This window comes from Parambassis ranga, chromosome 2, assembly GCF_900634625.1.
Source record: "Parambassis ranga chromosome 2, fParRan2.1, whole genome shotgun sequence".
NCBI lineage: Eukaryota > Metazoa > Chordata > Actinopteri > Ambassidae > Parambassis > Parambassis ranga.
Genome location: NC_041023.1, coordinates 38,548,785 through 38,572,682, shown reverse-complemented (window position 1 = coordinate 38,572,682; position 23,898 = coordinate 38,548,785). Strand labels below are relative to the sequence as shown.

Sequence of the window (23,898 nt, the reverse complement as noted above, 5' to 3'; positions counted from 1 at the left end):
GCCATTTGGTGATAGCTAGCTTTTTTCGTCAGTAAGTATAATAGACATTTGACCTCAGAAGTTATTATACAAGTCATTTGTTTACACATTTCTCAAGTTCTGGGTACCTTGTGAGTCCATCCAGCCACTGTCTGTATCCAGGACCGACACATCCATGGTGGTTTCATCATTAGGTGCCTCACTAGTTGGGCAGAGGACATGTGAGGTCTCTTCCATCTCATGACCAGTCTCTCTGTCTTTATCAGTAGTCATTCTGTTCTCATCAGACCCAGCTTCCTCCCCTTTGTTTTCGCCATCATCCTCTTTTATCTGTGGCTCTTCTTCTCCTTTAACCACTCCCATATCTCCATTCCTGCCTTCCTCCTCTGCTTGTGGCAGTGGGTCATGGTCAGAGCATGGAGACAGGTGCGAACTGTCTGTTGCAGGCTCCCCGTCATCACTGTTTTGTGCGCTATGACTCCAATCATCGGCTCCAGATTTGGGATCATCTTCCAACAGTTCTACCATTAACCTCACCTGCTCTTGCTTTTGCTCTTCTTTTCCCTCCTCTCCTTGATTTGTCTTAGACCGCACAGGATCCTCAGATTCCTCCATTATCTCTTGAGGCTCTTCAGCGATCTCGATATCATCCTCGTCCTCTGCTTCTTCATCTACTTGTGCTTGAGGTATGATGATGATGGGAGAGGATATTTGTGGCTTTGGTACTTCCTGTAACTTGATTTCTTCTTTCAAATCTAAATCCTGAACAGTGCACAAGGTCTCCTTAGTTTCCTTTTTTTCTAACTTTACAGGCGTATCATGCTCATTTTGAATGTTTTTGTAGTCTTTTTCTGCAGTCTCTCCTACAGACTGAGATGGTGCTGGTTCCTCACTTCTTTCTCCTGATTCTTTCTTCTCAGGTTTTGACACTTCTTTCTCACTGGTCTCGGTTTCTGGATCATTCCCTTTTTCCACCTCTGGTAAAACGTCTGTCTGTGACTTCTCTCCTGTGGTTTGGGTTTCTGAGGTTATCTCATCTGGGCTCTTTGGGGTGATAGGGGTCAGAGGAGCTTTGCTTCCAGTTTCTGTAGGGTTGAAAGTAAAGGAATTGTCTGGTGGGATGGGAGAAGCCTCTCTTGAAGGGTCTTTTTCAATATCTACCTCAGGGATTGCTTGGATTTTTATGTCTCCAGGCAGGCCACTCTCCAAACGGAATTCACTCAATCGGTCTTTTGAAGAAGTCATTGGGATTCTTAGGCGATCTGGTTTTATTCCAGTTGTCACAGCCCGTTCGAGAATCAAGGATGTTTTTACAGGTGAATCTTTCTTTTCTGGAATAGTTTTTTGGGAGATCTCATGGATTTCTTTTTGCTCTTGTTGCACTTTCTGACCACCTTCCGTGGTCCCAAGATCTTCTCCATTACCTTCCACAGAAGGAAAACATTGGTGGGGAGAGTCCCCAGGACTGGGCACATCAGCGGGAGAAGGCATGGGACCTGAGTACTCACTGAAGACACAGTACCCAAGTTCTTCCAGAGGGCTTTCCTGTGCCACTGTTTTTGAGGTTTGATCTGCCAAGGCAAGCTTGGCCAAAGAATTCCCCACCAGAGCTGAAACATTGCCAGGCACCGACTTCCGTCTCATGTCTATCTCTCTCCTTTCCAGAGATAGCCGGGGCAGGGCGCCAGCCAAGTCCAACATGTCTGTCAGGCTTCCTGATTCAAAGCTAGATGTAGACGTGTGCTCATGAGAGGTTTCTGCCTGTGTGGGGATATCTTCAGGTGATGCAGCAGCAGTTGGGGTAATGATGACAGATGTAGGAAATTCAGGTGAATGACTTTTCACAAATGGAGTTGAGGGGCAATCTTCTGACTCTTCGAAGCTTCCACTGATTGGACACAAGCTTTCTGAGAAGGTCTTTGACTTCTCACTTATTTCTGTCTGACATCTTTGCTCTAGTGACTTTTTACCAGGAGATGTCCTGATTTTGTTCTCCTGTTCCTTCTCAAGGGTTTGCACAACACTGTCTTTCTCCTCAGTGGACTTTACTGAAGTGCTGAGTTCATAATAGCTCTGGGTTTGTTGAGACTGATCTTCTTGGCTTTTTGAGGATGGCTCAAAGTAGGTTTTTGACTGGTTTTCTTGTGAGGTTTTCAACTCCATGGACGGTTTAGGACTTGACTCCACCGTTTCTTGCCTCTGGCTGACAGGGGTCTCATGCACTCTGACATCAGTGCTGCTGTCTTGGTCCTTGGTTTCATCGACAAGGACTCCTGATTCACTTTCCACTTCTGTCCTAACAGTTGACGGCTCCTCTGCCAATAAAGGTTCTTTTGGTTTTTGACTCCCAGACTCCTCTTCTGCTACATCTTGATTGCCCTGCTCAGTCTCTGAATTGCCCTGCTCAGTCTTTCTTTCTTGCACACAGGGAAGGGGAGGTTCATTCGAGGCAACTTCTTCTCCCTCAGGGATAGCTCTTTCAGCAAGCACCTGTTTCTCTTCAGCTTCAGCAGCCTCACAGGATGCCTTAGTCATACCCTCTTCTGGCTGGGCTGTGTGTTTGAAGGATACTGTACAACTCTGTGCTGAGTCACATTAGCTAAAAGCTTTGCTTGCAGCATCCACAAAAGCTAGCCAATACAGTCAAGCTGAGGCCTTCTGCACATAGATACTCTCCATCAAGCAAAACACACAGCACAGTGTATTTTGTGGCAGGCCACAACAGCACAGGGGGCGGGGGACAGCACCTAAGGTAGCGTGCAGAACTGGAATGAAGGAATGATTTGCATGATGTTAGATGACAAAAAAATAATGGTACACTGAATTCCTATTGCAATACACAAAGAAATACTTTTTTTCACTATATAAATGGTTGTTATTACAGTTTCTACTGCAAGCATGGATTTATTGTGGATATGAATATGTACTTTAAATACAAATGTGTTAGTAAATTTATTAGAATAAATATTCATTAATAAATTAAACTGATGATACATGTCCAATGAGGGTGAATTTTACTATGTGCTTAGTAACAATAGGAAAACCTCCTTTGCCTCAGGATAAAATGTCAACAACACAAAAGCAAGTGATATACAACCAACATAAAATACATTGAGGACTGATCCATGAAGCACCCATACAAGTAGGCGCTCTCAGAAATGGCCTCTTCACACACAATTTTCCAGCAAAACCCACATAAAAAAATATACAGACAGCTAATTCCAGCAACACTTACATCTACAAGGCTTGACAGTTAGACAGTGATATTTGCATTTGCAATGTAGCTGGCAATACAAAAGTGCAGAAATGATCAACTGCTGGTTGATCAGGTGTTCTAATGTCGCTCCGATGAGAAGCAAATGGTCATGTTTGGCATGAAAGAGCACAAAATTAAAATGCAACCATTTCACACATGGCGACTTTAGGTAGTGAAGCAGAAGCTTGAGGATATCAGAGCAACAAAGCTGCAGGAAGGTCAGCAGGGAAGCCTGAGTTGCATTAAAGTTTATATATCAAGAGCAGACCCATGTACCCATGACAGAGCACAAGGAGAACATGCAAAAGAGGTAACTCACTCATACTCACACATACAGCATCCTCACACAAACTGTAAGCACACACACCTTTCTGTGATGGGCTGTGTTCATCTTGATGACTTTGTCCATTGAGGGCCTCAGGCGTCTGGGCTTGCCGATCACCCAAAGCCTGGGGCTCTGTTAAATAATCTGTCTGTTCTAAGAGCAAGTCTCCTGGCTGCTCATAAGCCACTTCCTCCTGGTAAATGCAGTGCTCCTCTGGAGCCTCCTCCTCATCCTGCTGTTGACTGACAACCTCTACTTTATCCTCTTTGAGTGGGGAAGGGAGACACATACACAAGATGAGACATGGAGGACAAGCAAACTGGACTGACATTGGTTACTGGTGACAGTGGAGACTTTCAGCTCAGATGGAGATGAATGGGATGCAATTAACACAACTACAAGCTTAGTTTTTTAGATATTTGTACTATGTACTTTGACACAATAATGAGTCCTTATTAAGCAGTTTCAACATCTATGCAATCTGTCTAGGGCCTAATGGTCACTGGCCTAACATGTACACACACAGATGCATGCTAAACTGAATTGAAATCAGACAGGTGTGTTCTCTGTGAGCTGAAAGTCTATCTGTGATTTTACTCCTGGAGAAAATCAGTACACAAAACATGTAAAGGAACAGAGGAGGTGCTGAGAGGGGTGAAGCAGACATAAGGAAATGAAGGGCAATGTGTGCTATTGTGTGTTTGTGTTGCCCTGTCAATGCGTCCAATGACTTATGTGTTAGAACACTGGTAAAATGAATGGGACAGCTATGACGTGGAGTTAAGGGTAGAAAGAGGAGGAGTGGCAGCCATGTTTTTTGGTGTGTCATATTCTCTGTTTGAGATATCTGTGCCACCCTCACCACCATTCACACTATCATCCTGGATGGGTCTAGAGTTTTAAGCTTGTGTACCTTGTGCCACGACACCAATCTGCTCAGCGGATGGAGAGGGGGGAGGGGAGGGAGGCAAATTGGCTGAGTCATCCACTGCGAAGGGAGAAAGAGAGAGAGAGACACACACAACGGGAAGACAGGACGTGGATGGGAGGAAGGAAATGAAAGACTAATAACTGCCTCTGACCTTATCTGTATGTGTACGGCCCCACTTTCAATTTGGAGCTTTGCAGAGCACAGACTGCAGGCTCCTTTATTGTCTAACATTGTCTAAATTAAACTTACTTATTGTTCAAAACCTTTTTTCTATTTATGCACTACTTATAACAACTAGCATGTTGATTTATCCAAAAACAGAAAGTTCATAAATCACTGCACATCTCTATCATCAATTCACTTTGCAGATGCAATCCAAAATCACCATTTATGATAGATCTGGAGCAGGAATTCAACTTCACGTTAGTGTCCTTCTATTTTTCTTAACAGCTACAGCAGATTGTTCATGTTTAGCATTCATTCAGATGTGAAAGTGCCTTCAGGGTATTGATTGTCCTTGCCTGGCACAGCGTAACCAATCACAGCTGTGGATCCTTCTGGCAGCGAGTGCAGGCAGTCCAAATCAATGTTATTGGCAGGAAGCCTGCACATGCTTATGCACAGAAACACCACACGTGCCTACCTGTCGATCCAGGGTGTGCAGCTGCCCCACCGTGGTATCCATTCTCTCTGTAAGCTGAGCTGTAAGCGGAGTAGCCGTTCTCGCCGTTCTCCTGGCCGTTGGAGGCCCAGTGCTCGTCTGGCTGCCGACCGTCTGCCATGCCTGCCTGCTGGGAAACCGGGATGGGGACCTGTTGTGTCTGGAGGTGCAGAGAGGTGGAAGGGAATTAGTGAAGTTGATGCACCTTGCATGGTGAAGCACACATATTAGCCACCAGAGGGAGTCAGGCACCACATGTTCCTTTACTACCAAGTGGCCTTTGTCTAAGCATCCATGTATACTTACACCAGAGGGGAGATACTGACAAAATATCTGCATCTCATTGGTCCTGATTTACTGTAATTTATGTTTACAGTGCATATGTGTATAGGGGGTTAGGGTTAGGGTTAGGGTTAGGGTCATTTCCACCTGCATATTCACTGCAATATTCTTTTGACTAAAACGTGAATGAATGAATAATAATAATTTTAACTGTAATAATCTAAATTTAAAAAAACATTTTTTTTTCTAAATGTGTCCTGACCTGCTGCAGGAAACCTATGAAATGGACGAGGTGGAAAAAAAAAACCTGAACACACCCTTTATATCCCCTCACCACTGATAAGGAGGTTGTTACCGTGGCAACCAGAACAAGTCTTATGGGGGTCTGGCAGATGGTTTTAACAGGCATGCCCCATTCAAAGGAAAAACATGCAGCACACCCGTATACAAATCTATCAAATCACAGGCTAATGTCTGCCGCATTGTGAGGAGCATAGAAGAGATGGATGAAAAAGAGAGGCAGGTGGAGGAGGAGGAAGACCTACTGACGCTCGAAGACACTGGGCCAAACTGTCTTGAGACAGAAAATTTCAGCCAAGGTCTCAGTCAGAGAGGCGAGTCCCAGCTGTTGCTAAGGAACAAAACCGGTGCGCTGACATCAGCCCGATTGTGCTGATGGTGTGTTTGAACATTTTATACATGACAGATATCCATACATTTGCCTTTCAAATAACTGCATTTCATTTGTGTATCCATAATTAATAACCCCCCCCCCCATTTATGCTAACTTTTAGGTAATTATTCAGACTACAAATTAAATGACAATCTTTGCCTCCTAGCCTCCTAGGGTAAGTCTTAGCAACACTGAACTTTATTGACTTTTACTAAACTAGTTTGGACTTCACCGACATTTGTTATTGAACTCCTGCCAAACTGGTTATTTCTCTGCTGCTGTCTGGGTTTGTCCGCTCTCCAAACCTTGCTCTCCAGGCAGACCCTGTCATCCTGGTGCAGTTAACGTGATCTGACACTCCCCTCACTTGTCCCTTGCTTTTAGCTGTTTACAAGTCTTGTTGTTAGTCTTGAGTAAGAGAGAAAAAGACAAAGTGTATAGTGGGCGTTTTTAGAAACAACACAGCAAAAGATTTTATCAGACTGCATTGATCAAACTGCTCAGTATGTGAATCATCAGTCCTACTCTCCAAATATCAACAAATCAACATCACTAGGAAAAAAACATCTCACATCTCATCATATCTCAGAGATTGATGTTTTAAACTGAATATGCCAGCATGATCTCTTACAAAGAAGGAGCGAAGGTGTGGCTCTGGGCCTGAGGCTCATCTGATTTGAGTGGGCTCCCTTCTCTTTTTGTTCTTTCTCCACCGTCGTCTCACACTCCCACAGCCCCCTGCCGCACTCCGCTCTACCTTCTAGCCCCAGCACCCACTCCCCCCCCCAGCACCCCAGCCCTAATCCAACCTCCCTCTCCTCCCTGTCTGCGCCTCACTCACCCCTCCTCACCACCCAACCCCACCCCAATGTGGGTCACCCATCACGCCTCCATGGAGCGCCGCTCACATCGGAATGTCACCATCCATTTAGGAGAGAGGATGGAATCCCTGGCAGCCTGTCTCAGTAGGCCAACCTGGCCTTAATCCCTTGTGTGAGTGGCCAACTGTATGTCTGAGTGTGTGTGAACACTGCAGACTGTTTTACCTCTATGTTGGTAGTTGAAACAAACCGCCGAATAAAGTGTCAAAAAAGAGATCAAGCAGTAAATTATTTAGAAAACACGGAGCTGTGGTGACTGTCACATACTCAACCGTGACATGGAGAAGAACGGTAAAGGTTGCCGTGACCTGTAATCAACCCAGAATCCAGCAGCTTCCTCCTGTGCAGCAGCAGCAGACGGGCGGATTATGTTTCGTTGACTCAGCAAGACATGTGGAGGATTGAAGCATAATGAGCACTGCCAGTGAAGTGTGAATGAACTGTGTAAACGGTGAACAGCAGCATGACAAGCAAGGCATGCGCACACACACACACACACACCCATGTACAAGAGGTATAAGAAGCTGATTCCACGCCTTAGGGATTAAGTACCGTAATAACTGTAGTGTAGGAGCACTTAAATGATGCCACAACTGTGTCTTATAAAAATTACATTTTAATTTTCTTAGCTTCAGACAGGTGTTGATGCCTGTGTGTGAGTAAGAATGTGAATTCTGCCTGACAGCCCTGCCGCCTGCTTCAGGCACTGACGAAAACATCCTATCTCTTACTGTCATGACATTATGCCTCCATGCTGTGTCACATCCAATCAGCTACAAGCAAAGCAGTAGGTTCTTATTATCAGTCAAACATTTTAAACACAAGCAGTGATAGCTGCAAAGTGACATTCTTTTTCTAGGGTTAAACTGAATTTAAACCGATTGCATCTTAACACTCCTAACTAGCCCTTTCAACAGCCAACCTCAGACGAGTAGATGCTTCCTGACAAGCTTCAACCCCACCCTGTGGTGATGTCATTGTTCCCATGGTAATATAGTATGAGACCCCGCGTGGGAGGGGTTGGTGGTGGTCAGAAGAGGCTGACTGCAGAGAGCAGACATTGACCATGTTATGGATCCAGAAATAGGTCATCAGATCCTGCAGGCACTGCCCCGGGGGTCCTTCCTAACTGCATTGACACTAATGTGAGCCGAGCCATTTAAAGCCATCAATAAACTGATATCTGTTTGCTGGTTGGGCTCTTGATGTCATTTTAGGCCTTGGTGCTGATGACTGTGTGAGGATGTCATACTTATATGGGTGCACTGCACACTCTACTGGTATGTGCTAAAATATACCAGGATAACTGTGACATTTTCATACAGCAGTGAGCTCTCCACCAAGTTTAGCAGTCCCTCCCTTAACAGCCAGCATCCATGTTTACAGCTGGAGGGATTATGGTGCTGACAACTCAACATGTTAGAGCCCACGCCCTGTACCCACACTCTACACACACCTACACACCATCTGCTCAAACCATCCCACAACACCAGAACTCTTGTTGAGCACAAACACAGCGTTAACATGGGCTAAATATAGATAAACACAAACATCAACTCTACATTCATATCGGTCATGTAATTCAAACATATTTCAGCAGGCTGGGGCTAAAACACAACATTGGAGTTTAATGACCGCCTTCTGGCGCTCAAAAATATCTGGCATGACATCAACCAAAACAATCTCCCCTCCTTCCCCTTCCACATGTTGCCATCGAGGATAATTCCCCCTGTATTACATATCCATGAACAGCCGAGCTAATCATCCAGCTCAGTGCAGCCACTTAGATGAGGCTCCCGAGGCCCTCTGAGTCATGGGAAAAGGGAGTGTGAAATGTCAAGAGCAAACGGCAGAGCGCCAGACTACTATGTTATTGCTTTTTCTTTCTTCTTCTGTGAAGATGTAAGATGAAAATGTTCAGATTAAAAGTCAAAATGAAGCACATCAGGTTGTCTCTACAGATTATAATCTGTTTGTCCCCAAAACATTCCCACACGCTACATTAGCACACGCTAACATGCTAAATTAGACAGCCTTGGACATTCGTGAAGTTTGCCGGCTTACCTGATTTGAAGAGCTGTCTTCACTGATTGCTGAAAAGTGCTGACTAGAAGCTTCCCCTCAGAACTGTGTGGAGACAGAAAACATGAGAAGAAAAGGAATACTGCACTAGTCTGTTTAAATAAAAGTACACTGTACATCAGTGGTTCAAAGACAGGCTTAAACTCATTTAATTCACTTAAACTCAAACTCTGAATCCCACCTAGCTTCTGTTAAATAAAATAAGGGGCTTTTATTACATGACAGCTTTCATCTAGGCCTTGTGTTCCACACCGCCGTGCAGCTTAGCTTTGTCACCTGGAGTCTGTTGCCAGCAACATTAATCCAAACCTCAGCCTTCTCTCTCTTTTAAGCTGCTTCTGATGGTCATGCGCAGCAACAAAGCCAAAGATAATCTATTCAGTGTGTGCATGCACATGTTAATATCCCATTGTTGCCATCCTGCATGTTATTATTTGTTATGCTCATCACAAGATTGCACCATGCATGTATCATTAGCTTCTTATTTAGCTGTTTGTGACACATTGAAATTAAGGCAATTTACTCTCTAACATTGTTCATGTTATTTAATTGTTTTTTCTTTTATCTTCTCAAAACATGGAGATGACATGAAGTGCTGGAAATTTCATTAAGAGATGGTTAAGTGGGTTATCTTGTGAGCACAGAGGATGTGCCACGAGGCCTGAAACACAATCGAGAGTTATGTGAAAATTAGTGCCATGTTGTTTGCCAATTGTTGTTTACACAAATCAGACCCAGTGCTAAGTTAGTCATTTCTTCCTTATTTTAGTCATTATGCTAAGATAAGCTAACCAGCTACTGCCGACACCCTCAGGACATCAACTGAGAAGCACAAAACTACAGACAGCATGGGTTAAGACAGGAAAAACAGAGGTCAGCAGGATGGTTTCCATGGCAACCACAGAGATGATAATAATCCAAAAAGAAACCAGTGATTATTTTTCACAAGTGATTAAATGTATTGTCCACGTGCCAACCAGACGAGCTCCACTAGCTGTTTTCAAGATTTGTGAAATTCTTGGATTGGCCCATTGGGGCTGAAGCCAGAGGATGAGTTAAGCCTTAAGAGACAGATTTAGTCTGCTTTGGAACTGTAAGGAGGCAGAACATGGAGCATCCTGTTAACATAAAAACAGTGTGAAAGGACAGGCCTTTGAGCAGAGAGAGAGAGAGGACAAAAGAGAAGGGCACAAAGCAAGCATTCTTCAAACAGGAAGTGGGCTGAAAGGAGAAAGTGAGGAGCTTGGAGTGACAGCGTAAGGAAGCAGAATTGACATGAGAGAAGAGGAGATAATTTTCCAGGATAATTAATTTTTACCGTAACTGTAGGTCATTTGTTTGATTAAAACATGCTTGTATGGTCATGCACTTCATGTTATTTCATTTTGATAATTAGGCTTGTATGCTTTAAATCTAATTTTATTGATATTGTAATTGTTATCAAATTATATTTATTAACAAAGTTTTGGGCTTTTATTTTGAAATAATGATGGCATCGTGATGATTAAAAGGGGGAAAAACATAAAAACTACAAAATAAGTGGATGCTCAATCATTTATTTAAGGTTTTTCTGAAAAGACAGACAGAGAGAGAAGAGGGGGCCACACAGGAAGCAACGTCTCCTCTGGGGCCAACCTGGAAATCTCCACCAGAAAAAGAAAAAAAAAGATCCAGAGAGAGATGTGTAGTTTTCAGCCCGGCCCAGAAATATCAGAAGCGTGACAGGAATAGAAGCGCCGGCCTGAAAACCACATGTTTTTAACAGTCATAGTAAATGATCTGTCTCCCACACAACAGCTGGCCTGATTGTCAAGAAGTTTCCCCGATTCATCATTCATCCTTTCCACCATGACTGATGACAATAAGTGTATCACTGTCGGACAAAACGAGAAAACAAACTGTTGCATGTTAATCCCCATTCAAAGCATATCATGTCTCCAAACTCCACAAGGATGTATTTCTTTTGGTGAGTTTAATGGAGGGCAACGACTATGAGCACGCAACTGCGGGGGTGGACAAACACAGCAATTCTTCTCTCCCTGGAAAGATGGTTGACAACGAGACACTTTTCATCAGCTCTGACTTTTGACTTGACCCGCATGCTCCTCCCTGAGAGGAGTGAGGCCAAATGGGTCAAACAGAAGAGATGGAGGAAGAAGGAGAAGGAGGTCACAGGCTGACCTAATCCACAGATTTGTCTTCTTCATTGGACATGAAGCAAACAGGAAATGAATCCTGATCTCACTGCAGCGATCAAAGACCTGATAATCCTTAGGGTACTCCACACAAATGAAAGATAACGAAAATGACAAAAGATATTATTAGCATTTATCTGGCTCTGTTTTAATGAGCAGCCTGTTGCTAATTATGCTAAACGATGCCTCACATCACCATGGATCCCAACTGCAAAAATATCCCAAAGCTAGTATATCGGTGATTTATGGCTGTAACATGACATGACTGTTTGGCGTGTTTTGGTTCAACCTGGGGGTCGAGCCAGCAGATTTAACAGAGCCTCTCCTCTGAGGTCCCTGCTTCCTCTCTTCTAACTTGGCCATCGCCCCCATTTCCTCATCTATAATTCACACAGACAGCCTCCTCCTTCTTCTTCTTCACACACAAACACACACATGCACACTCCCTGAGGTCAGCACGCACCTTCATACAACAGACCCAAGCACATGTATGTTTAATACATCAAAGCTATGATGAGTTGAAGGCGTGTGCATTTCTATGAAAATAGGGTATTTCAAAATAAAACAAAAAAACTGCATTAATAGACATTTATTGCTAAAGTCATTAAGAACCCTAAAGAGTCCTTTACAAAGCACTTGAAGTTTCTCATTATCTTTTTATTACCATCTTTACTCAATGTGAGCCACTGGCTAATTGCAACTGTGATTTTTTTTCCATTTTCTAATCAAGACTCTCAGTGCTCTGAACCCTTTTATTGTGAAGGGGACTGTGGTCTTACAGGTGTAAAAAGAAAGGTTCTCAACTCTGTACCTGCTGCACAGAGAGGGCAGTGCAGCTAATGAGCCACACTCTGCAGGGAAGCAGGCTCATTAATTACTGATGAGCTTTAATATGACTCTATAGCATTAAATGATAGATGGAAGGAAGTGGGAGATGTATTCATGTACAGAATTATAAAAAAGAAATGACATCACAAATAATAAGATGACATTTCCTGGAAACAAGAAGACATGTTTATGTATGCTTGGGAATAAAACAAGGAGAAACCGAGCTGCAAACCTACAAAACAACGTCCATGGGAAAGAATGGGACATCAGTTTGGAACATTAGGTACACTTCTTTTAATACTTCCATTAAGTCTGACCCCCGGGTCAAGAGCTGCTGCTCTAGACAAAACTAATATCCTGTTTATGAGAAGAAGCTACGGAAATGTGGTTTTGATTTTGCTGAATTCTCATAAAACATAAGGTAGCAGCAGTCATCTGCTATCTGCTAAAATATATCTAATACTGTTTAACAACATTATTTTTTTATTGCCCTGCATTCAAAGATAAGCAACAATATGGCTGATCAGAAATTTTTCAAATCTGGTCTGCAAGCTTAAACACATGCTAGCAGCAATTTCTCTTGCAACAGCCCAGGCAGGACCAGGTGTGGGTCTTTGTGACCCTGAGGCGACAGCTGCCCTTCAGAGTGGCTCCATACACATACACATGTAGTTTTTTTAAGTGGATTTAGATTATTGCATGCACATTCATCAATCAACATGTTAGCACAGGGCGGGCCAAAATGCGTGTCTGGAGGCTGTGATTTTATTACTGTGGATAGCTTTCACTCTCAGGAATGCAGAGGTGGTGAAAAGTATTTTTTTTTTATTCAAGGCAGATTTAGTGAAGTTTTTGTGGGTTAATTGTATCTGCAGAGACGCAGTAGAAATGTGCAGCTAATTAGTGACCCACTTGTTAACAAGCATCTCAGGCAGTGATGATGAAATCACACTTTTAAGGTCAACATACCTCAAAACTTTTAGTCTGTATAAATTATTTTGCTGATAACCACAAATGCCACAAAATGGTGCTTTTAAAGGATGCTTCACTAATCTGCATCTCCTCTGGGGTTTTTTCCATTATGCAGCATCATCACAATTTCTTTTACAGTGCTACAAGGCTGCTACACCAACTTTACTGCAGTAACTAAATAACATACTGTTTGGTTGACTCTTCTGCATCTGCATCTGTGGTTCACTTCCTCCCAATGTGTGCCTGTCAACAGGCACTTGAACTTTTGAAAATTACATAAAAGATACATACAGATGTTCCATCTACTGACAGTTGAAAAGGGAAACAATACTCTTCTTTTTCACACTTTCACTCCACACTCCTACATTTATCTCCATTCCGTTTCAATGCCATGCTGACTAACAGCAGTTGGAACTACAGGCGATGTTGACTGCAAAACAATGTCCCTTCTCGCCCACTGCTTTTACTCTCAGAACAAGGCAACAGTTGGTTAACCGGCGTCCTCCAGAGACCTCACTCTGAGGGCATGACAGAATTGGAAGAGAAAGGGCAAGAGGAGGAGGAGGATGCACATGGTGATTGAGGGGACAGGCCTCTATTTGTGACCCCAGAAAAAGAGGAAAGAGACAGAGGGTTTATTTGCCCCCTTGTCCTCGCCTCCTCCGCCATGGCATGTTATCCAAAGTTGGGTCCCTCGAAAAGAGACAAGCTCGCCTGAGAGCTGCCCAGCAACCATGGAGGCAGACTGAGATAGAGACAGAGAGAAGGGATGGAGGGGAGCTGTGTCTGTGCGATGTGACAGACGTCCTGGTGACTTCTAGCATGCAGTCATGGATGTAAATACACAACAAAGACTGTTGTGGCTGAATCAAGTGAATTGGAAGGATTAAAAACAAAGGCTTTGCTGCTTTTTTAGATTTTATCTGATATTTGAAGATTTATTGTCTTTGTAAATATCTCAATCTTCAACTCTTTTGTTGTTAATTATGGTAATTATGGTATTTGCATATTTACATTAACAATTACATAGCTGTGCATTGACAGGATACTAACGAAACCATGAAGATGATGATTAAAATGGGCGGCTACATCCTCTTTATAATGGGTGTCAAGTATTAAGAAACAAAAATGATAATACCACACTAAAGGCAGAAATGACTGTTAAATGTGTGTGACAATATATCTTTTATATTACTCTCTATTCTCCTCTCTTTTATTTTTATGGTTTGCCCCTGGACAGAGCTGAAGAAGTATTGGGATAATATCACCCTCTCCCAGATGGTCCTGGCTTAAACATTAGAGTGACAAAAAAGAGCATGATAGGGCAGCAGAATGAGTGGGAGAGCCATGAAAGATCAAAACAGATAGAAGCAGGAACATGAAGGGGGAGAAATAAACAACGTGGGAGGGGGAGAAAAAGAAGGAGTCAAAGTTGGTGTCTTATCATTCCATCACCACCACCTGCTCCGAAACTCTGAGCCGTCATCAGACTCGTGACAGCCAGCTCTGCCGACGCTGACAGGCAGAGTAATGTGTTCTGCGGTCTCGCTTGGCTTCTCCCACAGAGAAACCACCAACAATCTGTTGGCCATGAGTCGCTAACCGCCAACGGCCACATGCCATCACAGCCTCTAAATTTATCTCAATCTCTATGATTTCCAAATGAAACACCAGAACGTTCTAAAGAGCAACAACCTCTGGAGATCGGGGCAGCAGCAGCAGCACACACTGTGTGAACCATGCTGTCCTGGCAGGCTGAATAATCAACGATGTCTAGACGGAGTACGTCACAAAGACTAAAGGTCACCAAAACATATAAACACCCTCTGGCTTGTCACAACATCAGCTCTTTCACTCTATTGTCTGAATATATCAGCACCTAATCCTCAACTATTGGAAGGAAAACAAAAGGGAGATGATATGAGCAGTAATATTAATTAGAGATTACAGGCATACACAGAAAAAAGAAAGAAAAGCAGTCACAAACAATAATATATTAATTTAAATTTCCTACCTGTTGGGGTGGGGCAGTTATTCCAGCTTTTGTCTGCTAAGAAGACACGACGGTGGGGGTGGGGGGCAAGGCAGCGGCTTCTGCAGAGAGAGGAAAAGAAAGACAGAGAGGGGGGAAAAAGATAAGAAAGGATCGAACAGGAGTCACAGGAGCAGCGACACACTGATGCTTTTTCACCGGCACGCTGCAGACACACAGCCAACCGGCACGCTGCGGCGCATGGGTCTCCCCTTCACCACAGCACACACTCACAGGCAGGTTTGCAGCCAAAGCCGGTGTCTGCACTGCATTGAGGAGGAGGGGTTCACGACTGGGGGGGGGAGGGTTCTGCCATGTCTCAGTGTGTGTATGTGTGTATGTCACATTAATTCATATTTGGGAGGGATATGCACCCCTGAGGGAATTGAGGTTCAACATAAAAGACCATCCCTGACCAAGAATATTCCAGAAGCGCAATTTATTTTCTCTCATGTGTTAAAATCAGCTATTTTTTTTGCTCAAAGACAGTAACATAATGAATGCATGAAACATTTAAACACGAGTGTGTGTATAAAGAAGGGGTGTAGGGATTGCCCCATGCTGAATAATTGCTCTGTCCTTGTGCTCATTTGCAGGCACGGCCAAGTACTGCAGCAGCACTGAAACAAAGGCAGAGAGGGGGAACCAGGGGGGAAGAGGGTCTGAGTGAGAGACTGCAGAGGCCAGACAAGCAGAGCAGTAGCATGGACTGCTCAAAGCTTAATTCCCCAGTCATTACTCCAACCTCAAACCACATGAAATAAGATGTATATATAACACAATGGTCCTAGCATAGCTGTCCATCACCTGCACTGGGGATGTGAATACAGACTAAAATTATGAGATGAATGAAAAAATGTACAAATTTGGATAAACTGATTAATGAATTAAAGGACAGGTGCAAATGTTTTTCCCAGTCTGATAATCAGTCCCATTTAAGTTGGCTAATTTCATATTAGCTTTTCGAAGGCCTTCTCTGTGTGTTTGCCTCACATAAATAAAGCCACTAAAGCAAACCAGTTTGACCAGACTGATGTCAAAAGACACTCCCTAACATGATGGCCAAACCTCAGGGAGACCTCTGAGGTTGATGTGGGGCTGAATCATCAAGGATACAGTTTTATGGTTCCCAAAACCACTTGAAAAATTAGAGGAAGAGAGCAAATCTGCTCCTTCCACATCCTAGTCCTAGTTATTAGCATGTCCTATGTACGGAGGAGGCAGAAAGAGCTATCAGCGTAAGGCTATAATCAGCCTGTCAGCATCGAGGGTCGGATCAAGTTAAAAGAAAGCAATTGAGACATTTAAAATAGAAGCAGGAATATAATCAATATCAATTTTTTGAGAGGGTTGTGTCTGTTTTAGCAGCGTGGCACTGTCTGGATTTTGAAACTCAAGGTTGGATGGCATGTTGAAGGATGCTGAGAGAGGGCATCAAAGCTCAGTGGAGGCTCAGACAGCCCTGTCAACACCTGCCGCCTTTTGGCAGCAAAGATTAGAGACCGAGGCCCCGGACCTGGAGGCTGCAGCTAGAACCAGCTAGCATCTAACATCTAATCTCCCAGAAAGCAGATGCCTGTGCTAACACCAATCTGCCGCTACCGAACTGTCAACAGACACAGCAGCCGGCTGTGCTATCCTCGGCCAGGATACACATGACTTTGTTTACACTGTGTCTGAGCATGGCAATATGGGTAGATAGTCACACCTTTGTTTTACAGGTGCAGGACAGTGCAAGAGTTCATGGTGTTCTCAAGGATATTTAAGTGAATGAAGTTTCCTGTATCCTCAAGCAGAAAGACTGGGACGCAGCCAACTCACTATGATCGGGATTAGCCCAGTGGATCATCGCGGCCTCTGTGTAATCCGCCTGGACCCCTTCATCCAGATTTGGAAGAGATTTCAACGCAGATCACAAAATTTCAACCAGTCCTCTTTGATGTGCTGTTTAATGAGATGTCAAACCCAAAAATAATACAATATCCTGGACTACAAGACCAAGGAGACACCTGTATGGTATTTGGTATTAGTAGACTGGTTTTCTCTACGGCCATAAAAACAAACAACTGCTGTTTTGGAAGCCGACCACACACAGCCTTGGATTAGTCTTTGAGTGAAGCTGCCCGCTAAAGCAAATCACTGCACAAATTAAGCATCATCTGCTTTTCCAGCAAAACAAGCAGGTGCTGACTAATACCAGAATGCATGTATATTCACACCTGCTGGTACATCCTTGTTTCCTGTACAGCTGACCCTAAAGCTGTCATTTCATCAAATCTCTCTCTGAAAGCATGACTCAAGCTTTCTGAAAAAAATAAATGCAGCATTAACAGAAGTTTGACCGAGCGAGCGGTTTTACTGCAGGTGTTGTGAGGATGTAGCGAGTTATAGAAATGCCGGCTCATATAACTTCAATAGCTATTGTTTATGGGAAAGCCGAGTGCAATTTATATAAATTCAGATATTGATCAAAGATTAGGGTGAGTGCTTAAGGACAATAAGCCACAGCATGTCAAAGGACACTTTGTTTGGATTTGACTGTAACAAACATGCTAATACTCTCACCCAGACAGAGACCTAGTAATCACTCGTACTGGCAGACACACGGTAACATATGAGGATTGGATCAACAGGACTGCAGGCGAAATCTACTTCCAGCACAAGGCTGCTGTCCAACCCCCACAAAAAAACTGCTCTCTCTGGCCTGAAATATTAGAAGAAAATACAGAAGCATCTGTTTGTTTTTTGTTGTTTGTTTGAAACAAATCGTAAAATAAGATTTAAGACCGTGGAAATCTAATTACCCAAATCCGCACTGATCTGGCTGTCTGTTCAAAGGCTAGCAGGCATTCGTCTGTCCAGCAGACCATCAGCCAGACATCAAGGATTCATGTAATTTCATCAGTTAAGGTTATTTATGAATATTAGATCAAGTAGTTCCCTTTGATATGAGATAAATTCGACACTGATTTTGTTCCATATCTTTGACATCGCATTCTGATCAATGGCTGCTGCTGCTGGTTTGTTATAGGACGCTGATGTCAGAGGTCATAGGTGAGTTCAGACAAGGTAGATCAGACAGAGGAGCTGATCCTCTCCGTCCTCTAATAGCCTTCTGACACACACTGCACAGCAAAGCCTTTTTGACAGCTTTATTTTAACATAAGCACTGATCATAACCATTAATGCAGAGCTTTGTCTGCATTTCTTTGTGATGTTCCAGTCTCCGGCAACAGGATTCTTTAAGTGACATCAGATGATTCCGTGTTTTCTCACTTTAGCTGCTGCTTTTGTCCTTTTACAATCTGATAAATACTTATATAACCTCAACCAAGATAAGAACTCACTGAGGTAACAAAGGCTTTGGACAAAATAGGCAGCAAGACAAGGATCTTCTAATCTATTAGCATCAAGACGTGCATTATTTGCAACAAATTCCACATAGAGGCATGCAGATTAGACCTAAAATAGCCCTTTATATCATGCCCATCCAGCCTGGCATAAAGTGAGCAGGGGTGAGTGTGCAGCCCATGCAAGCATGGCAAGGATACATACTTGACTTGATTTTAAACCTTTACCTTTTCCCTTTCAAGTTTAAAGTGTTGCTTTACAGAGAAAAAGCAACTGTTTACAAGTAAAAGGACCTTTTATTGTATTGACAAAATTGCCTGATCTGCCATGCACTGCACTGACAACCTGGCTTTTCATTACTATTCAGAGCATGGCTGTATTTCATGAGCTCTTGAATGCACGGTTAGTGAAAGTCTCTCGTTTTTGCAGCTGCCAAGAGCAAATAGCAGGCAGGCAGCACATTTGCCAAGAGAAAAGCCTCACACTCTCTCAATCACTGGGTTGCCATTCATAACAAAATTGAAAACCTAGTAACATAAATGTGTGGGAATTTTCAGTGTCTGCTTGCAACAGCTGGGTCACCACTGGATAAAACACTGATGGATTGATTTCTTGCTACCACCCAGCAAGACAGCCTCTCTAGAGTATATAATGTCTTATATACTGTACATAAGCATGTAGGGGCACACAAACATTTGGAGGCTAAAGATGGCCGCCGCTGCACTCAGACTGTCATTCCTCTCTGATAAAAGCAGCACACAGGAAATACCTCAAATGTGAAATATGCCTCTGAGAGGCTTGTTTAAAACAGAGTTGTGATTTGAGGAGAAAGGAAGAGAGAGGAAGTGAGTGTTTTACAGGGAGAAAGGGGGTGGTGGTGGGGGTGGATGCAAACAGCATGGGGAAATTTAGAGGTGAGAGCGCAGTCAACTGCTTTTATAGACTTAAATAAATGTGTGCCTGTCTGAGGGCGTGTGCCTGTCGTACAATATGCTGTGTATATTAACTGTCTGCCAGGTTTATGTGTGTGTGTGTGTGTGTGTGTGTGTGGACACACCAACTTGCGTGTGCCTGGCTTTACACTAACCACAGGGTGTAGCCGTGGGCTTTGAAGTCATCCCTACACCCTGGGCTGAACTCAAACACAGGCTACTGTACGAGGTCCCATATTGCTGCATGGAAAAAAATCACAACATGTCTTTACACACAGGGGACAGTGTTCCTCTGTTCTCCTTGTAAAACTTCACTGGGTAGGAAAACAGAATGGTAGTGGAAAATAGTATTTTTCTGACCAGACCCAGAGAATTCACATTTTCTGAATCACAAACTGGCACTAAACCCACAACTCGTCATTTAAAAATCACAGAGGTGTTGCTAGAGTATTCCCTTCTAAAGCATCTGCTGAGCTTGAGATGCTCATTTTCTAATTGAGAGGCAGTCCTACTCTTCTGTATGATTGTTGTTTGTGCCTGCTGGGAGTCTAACCGCAGCAGCACAAACAAACAATTCATCAAGTAGACTCCAAAAGGTCAGGGATGCTGCACTTACGCCTACACAGGAACAGCAGAGTAAGTGGAGATGAGGATGAAAAAAATGACTCAAACATTATTTCCATTAGTGCCCCCCCCCCCTGCTGCTTAGCATTTGGCTCTGACACTGGATTGGTGAAAGGGCAGGTTACAAGCAAAGAAAGGCAAACGGAGGTAATTTGTAGTCTCTGTTTCTAAGCCTTTTCCTGTTAATGGGAGATCTGAACCTCAGCGTCCACATGCCATCTGTTGTAAATTAGCACCTACACAGGGAGCACTGAGATTTGGCACTTGTGGTGAGACACTGGGGTTTAGAGTCCAGCAGAAGACAAAGGTGTACTGGCAGGGCTGTTTTTATTTAAGCATCATGGCAGCACAGCATTTGGAACTGAGATTTTTGGTCAATCAGTCCAGATGTTAAATGGAAGCAGGAAGATAAGCCCAGCTGAGCTGCTGCAGCGTTGGAGGAGAGAGGACACACGTGTCACTGAGACAGAGTGAAGAGCGGAAGTTTCTGGAAGTCATCAGAGACAGGCAGGGCGGAGGGGGCCAGCTGCACAAGACTTTTACTGCAGTGGTGGAGGATGTCACAACTCACTATGCAACTGAGCACACACGCAAAATATTAAAAAATAGATTATATAGATAATATAGAAAGCCACAGCCTGTGCTGGTAGGTCAGCGTTAACACCAATAAATGCAGACAGCACATCTCAGAGTGGGTCTGTCAGAGCCATATGGGGGAACTCTGCCATTCAGGCGCTGCATGGGAAACCGCCCTGTCAGTGAAGCATCCAAAACAAGCACTCTTCCCCTCCTCCTTCTTTCCCTCAAACAAGCGTGAGTCATGTTAGGATTCTTGGGAACAGAGATGATGTTGAGTTTTGGCTGGACTGACTGGGAAAAATCTGCAAGCACCACCCTGTGTTATATTTCACATTTTCAAAGAGAGGGAATCTTACTATCAAGCTAAGCTTTAAAGATAAAGTGCAGCAACAGTGTTGTTGACAATATAACTTTTCAATAACCTCCTGCATGTTTTCTCATGTGGACAGGAAGCATCTCTGCATGGCTTTAACCTTGAGATAAGTGCACGCTATTAGTGTAAGTGATGCAGCAATATTGTGGTTAGAGTAAGAGGCGAGGCTGGATGGCAATAACATGTAGAGACCCTTGAGAACTCAGAAGGATAAGGGAGAGGTTTGCTGCTTATGAATCACTTGCTAGCTTCCATTAACAAAATAGGCTGGAGAAGCTAAGTTATTAAGAATAAACAGCATCCTAGGTATAATACACTCATGAAGGGTTTGGAGTAATGGTTTCCTGCACTTTGGGGACTCACTGGTGAGGTCATTCATCATTAACATACTAGACATTTACATTCTAGGAGATGACTTCAGCGCCTGTAGTCACACATGTAGTTCTGATTATTTCTTTAATATAAATAATAATAATCATCAAACAAACACAAAAACAACAAACTGAGTGCACAGCTGGGGACACTCTGTGGGGTGCTGCTACCGATGCAGTGGCAGCATTTTGTTTCCATGACACTGCGATGATTCACTGTGGCTACAGCTGCATCAGGAAACAAAGTTAAATGAAGACACAAGGACTGTGAAAGCAAGGCTCCTTATTGGCAGAGAGACAACTGAAAATTCCTTTCAGCAATATTTCCCCTGTCGACTGTGTAATGTATTATTCATTCACAATGAAAGTGATGACACAGACAGAGTGACAGAATGACTGCAGGTAACTTCATCTGTCACTGCTGTCAGTGCATCATCAGCATTCAGAGTGGCATTGCCGACAGTCCAACTTACTGACAACGGACCCGGTGTTTTGCTTTCGTTATTTTATCTGCATATGGTTGCAGATAAAAACAAAAAAAAATACCTTGGATCTGCAGCTCTGGTTTGCATGTCTGTTGTTGATGGGATGCCGCCCAACGCAGGAAATAGCTGGGCTTGAGAACACACGAGTTACTGCCGATAAACTGCATTCCGCATCTGCTGGTTTGAAAGGCACACAGAGCTGTGCTGACTTAGTCGTGACGGAGACATAAAAGCTTGTATCAGCTGGGAAAAGCACAGGAGATTACTTTATCATGGATGTCACCAGGGCAGAAATGTTTTCTATTGTTTACATTTTGAACATATTTTACAACATACACAGCATCTGCAGAAATGAATATTCCATGGTGATGTTTGGATGAACACATTTTACTGCATGTCTTTGGCTTCATCCATGAGAAGAGTTGTGCAATAAACTAAACAGGAAATCTTATATTCAAAAGAGAAATACTTGCCTTCTAAATACAGGCTGTAGCCATAAAAATAAGCTGCCAAAACATACTCTATTATGTCATCCTGGTGCTACAAATCCAAGCACAATCCCACACACACAAAGTTGAGACACAGCCACTCAAAAAAGCCTGAGAAGTGTTCCCACTCAAAATGAGTGGGAATCAGTGATACTGAAGTTACATGTAAATCACATCTGCTTCATTTGATCATCTGGCAGGTCTGAAAAAGCAACCGCAGCTACAGCAGCAGTGAGTAACTCATCTGGCCGGAAGGCTGTTTGACCGAGCAGTGTGGGGGGTCATGCCGAAAAAGGGGTCTATTATGTTAGGGTCCATTGCCCCTGGACAGAGGAGCTAACTCTATAGATTCTTTCAGAACCTTCACTAAAGATGACCCCTGTGTGTGGGGTGAGATTGGGGTTCAGGGCGACTTGATTAGGTGACAACCAGACTGGCAGCCCCTAAGGGCACAAGGAGCTTGGGGATTTTCCTCCGTGCCCCACAAAGATCATGGAGAGGAAGACATTATACACGCACAACCTCTTCTTGTGGTAGGAAGCAGATGGCTGTGGATTAGCATCTCAATGTGGGTATGCAGATCCACAGGGGACTGCCTGCTCCCCCTGCTTCCCCACGGGGGACAGGTGAGCTGAGGAAAAGCAGCCTCTGGAAAGACAAAAATCAATAATTGGCAACCCGCAGCGTGCAGACAAAAGAAGTGGGAAAAGCTGGTGGATTTAAACAGTAGTTATTTTCATGAGAGGAGCAGCTAATTATGGACTTCCGTAAAATTTCTGCACATGTCACACGTCAGGAACAAGATTTAAATCAGGCTAAATGCTACTGTAGACATGATGGCAACACAGATAGCATCGGGACACATACCAAGCTTTGATGTCTGCCATGTTTGAACTTGAACTATCTGGTCATGCTGGTATCAACAAAGAGTTGTAAAAACCAACCAACAACACAGCTACAGTTAAAATAACTGGCTACAACTAAAGCAGAAAGTTCAGCATGTATATCTACCAAGCTCTTAACTTTATTGCAAGTTTATGACCAGCCACTGTCAGCAGTCAAAAGCACCCAGAAGCACAAATCTCTCCCCCGTCACCAAGCTCTTTGTGGTGGAGAACAGCTCTCTCCTTCCCCCAGAGGCCACAAACATCTGTTGATGCTCCCAAATAAAGCTAATGGCTCCTTTTTCTACCAGGATTTATAGTCTTTGATTTAATGAGGTGACCTGAAGCAGTGCCTTAGGGATGATATGGCCATTTAAAAGCAGTTTTTTCCTCAAAACTATATTTCCAGGTCAAAATAACAGGGTGTGGAAAGGCAAAGAAAGGAAGAACAAGGAAGGAAAACCCTGTTTTCTAAGCTCCTTCCTCTTACTCCAGAGTGAGGCAGAGCTCTACACACTGGTACTCAAAGGGGTCATTCCTTTGAGAGGGCTGGTTTCCATGGCAGGGGTTGCCGTGGTGAGGGGGGCCCTTGATGGTCCCAGTGGAGCAGTAGGCACAGTCAACACCTCAAAACAACACAGACAGTCCAGGCTGGAAGAAACTTGTGAATGAACAGGTTTTTGTGACAAGTTTTTCTCGCCACTATTTACATTC

The 23,898-nt window shown here is 43.6% G+C and overlaps 1 protein-coding gene across 5 annotated transcripts in view; it reads right to left on the bottom strand.

Moving 5' to 3' along the window:
• Nucleotides 1-23,898, bottom strand: part of LOC114431787 (microtubule-associated protein 2-like) — a 35,690-nt gene that overhangs the window by 7,922 nt on the left and 3,870 nt on the right. For 3 of the 5 annotated variants that reach the window (XM_028399412.1, XM_028399414.1, XM_028399416.1), the window contains exons 2-7: nt 15,080-15,159; nt 9,053-9,115; nt 5,135-5,312; nt 4,474-4,548; nt 3,603-3,824; nt 108-2,531 (exon numbers count right to left, since the gene is read on the bottom strand). In XM_028399412.1, coding sequence (XP_028255213.1) covers nt 108-2,531; nt 3,603-3,824; nt 4,474-4,548; nt 5,135-5,273 — 2,860 coding nt within the window. In that variant the 5' untranslated portion in view covers nt 5,274-5,312; nt 9,053-9,115; nt 15,080-15,159. The remainder of the gene's footprint in view (nt 1-107; nt 2,532-3,602; nt 3,825-4,473; nt 4,549-5,134; nt 5,313-9,052; nt 9,116-15,079; nt 15,160-23,898) is intronic. The other 2 variants (XM_028399415.1, XM_028399417.1) reach the window with 2 other exon arrangements.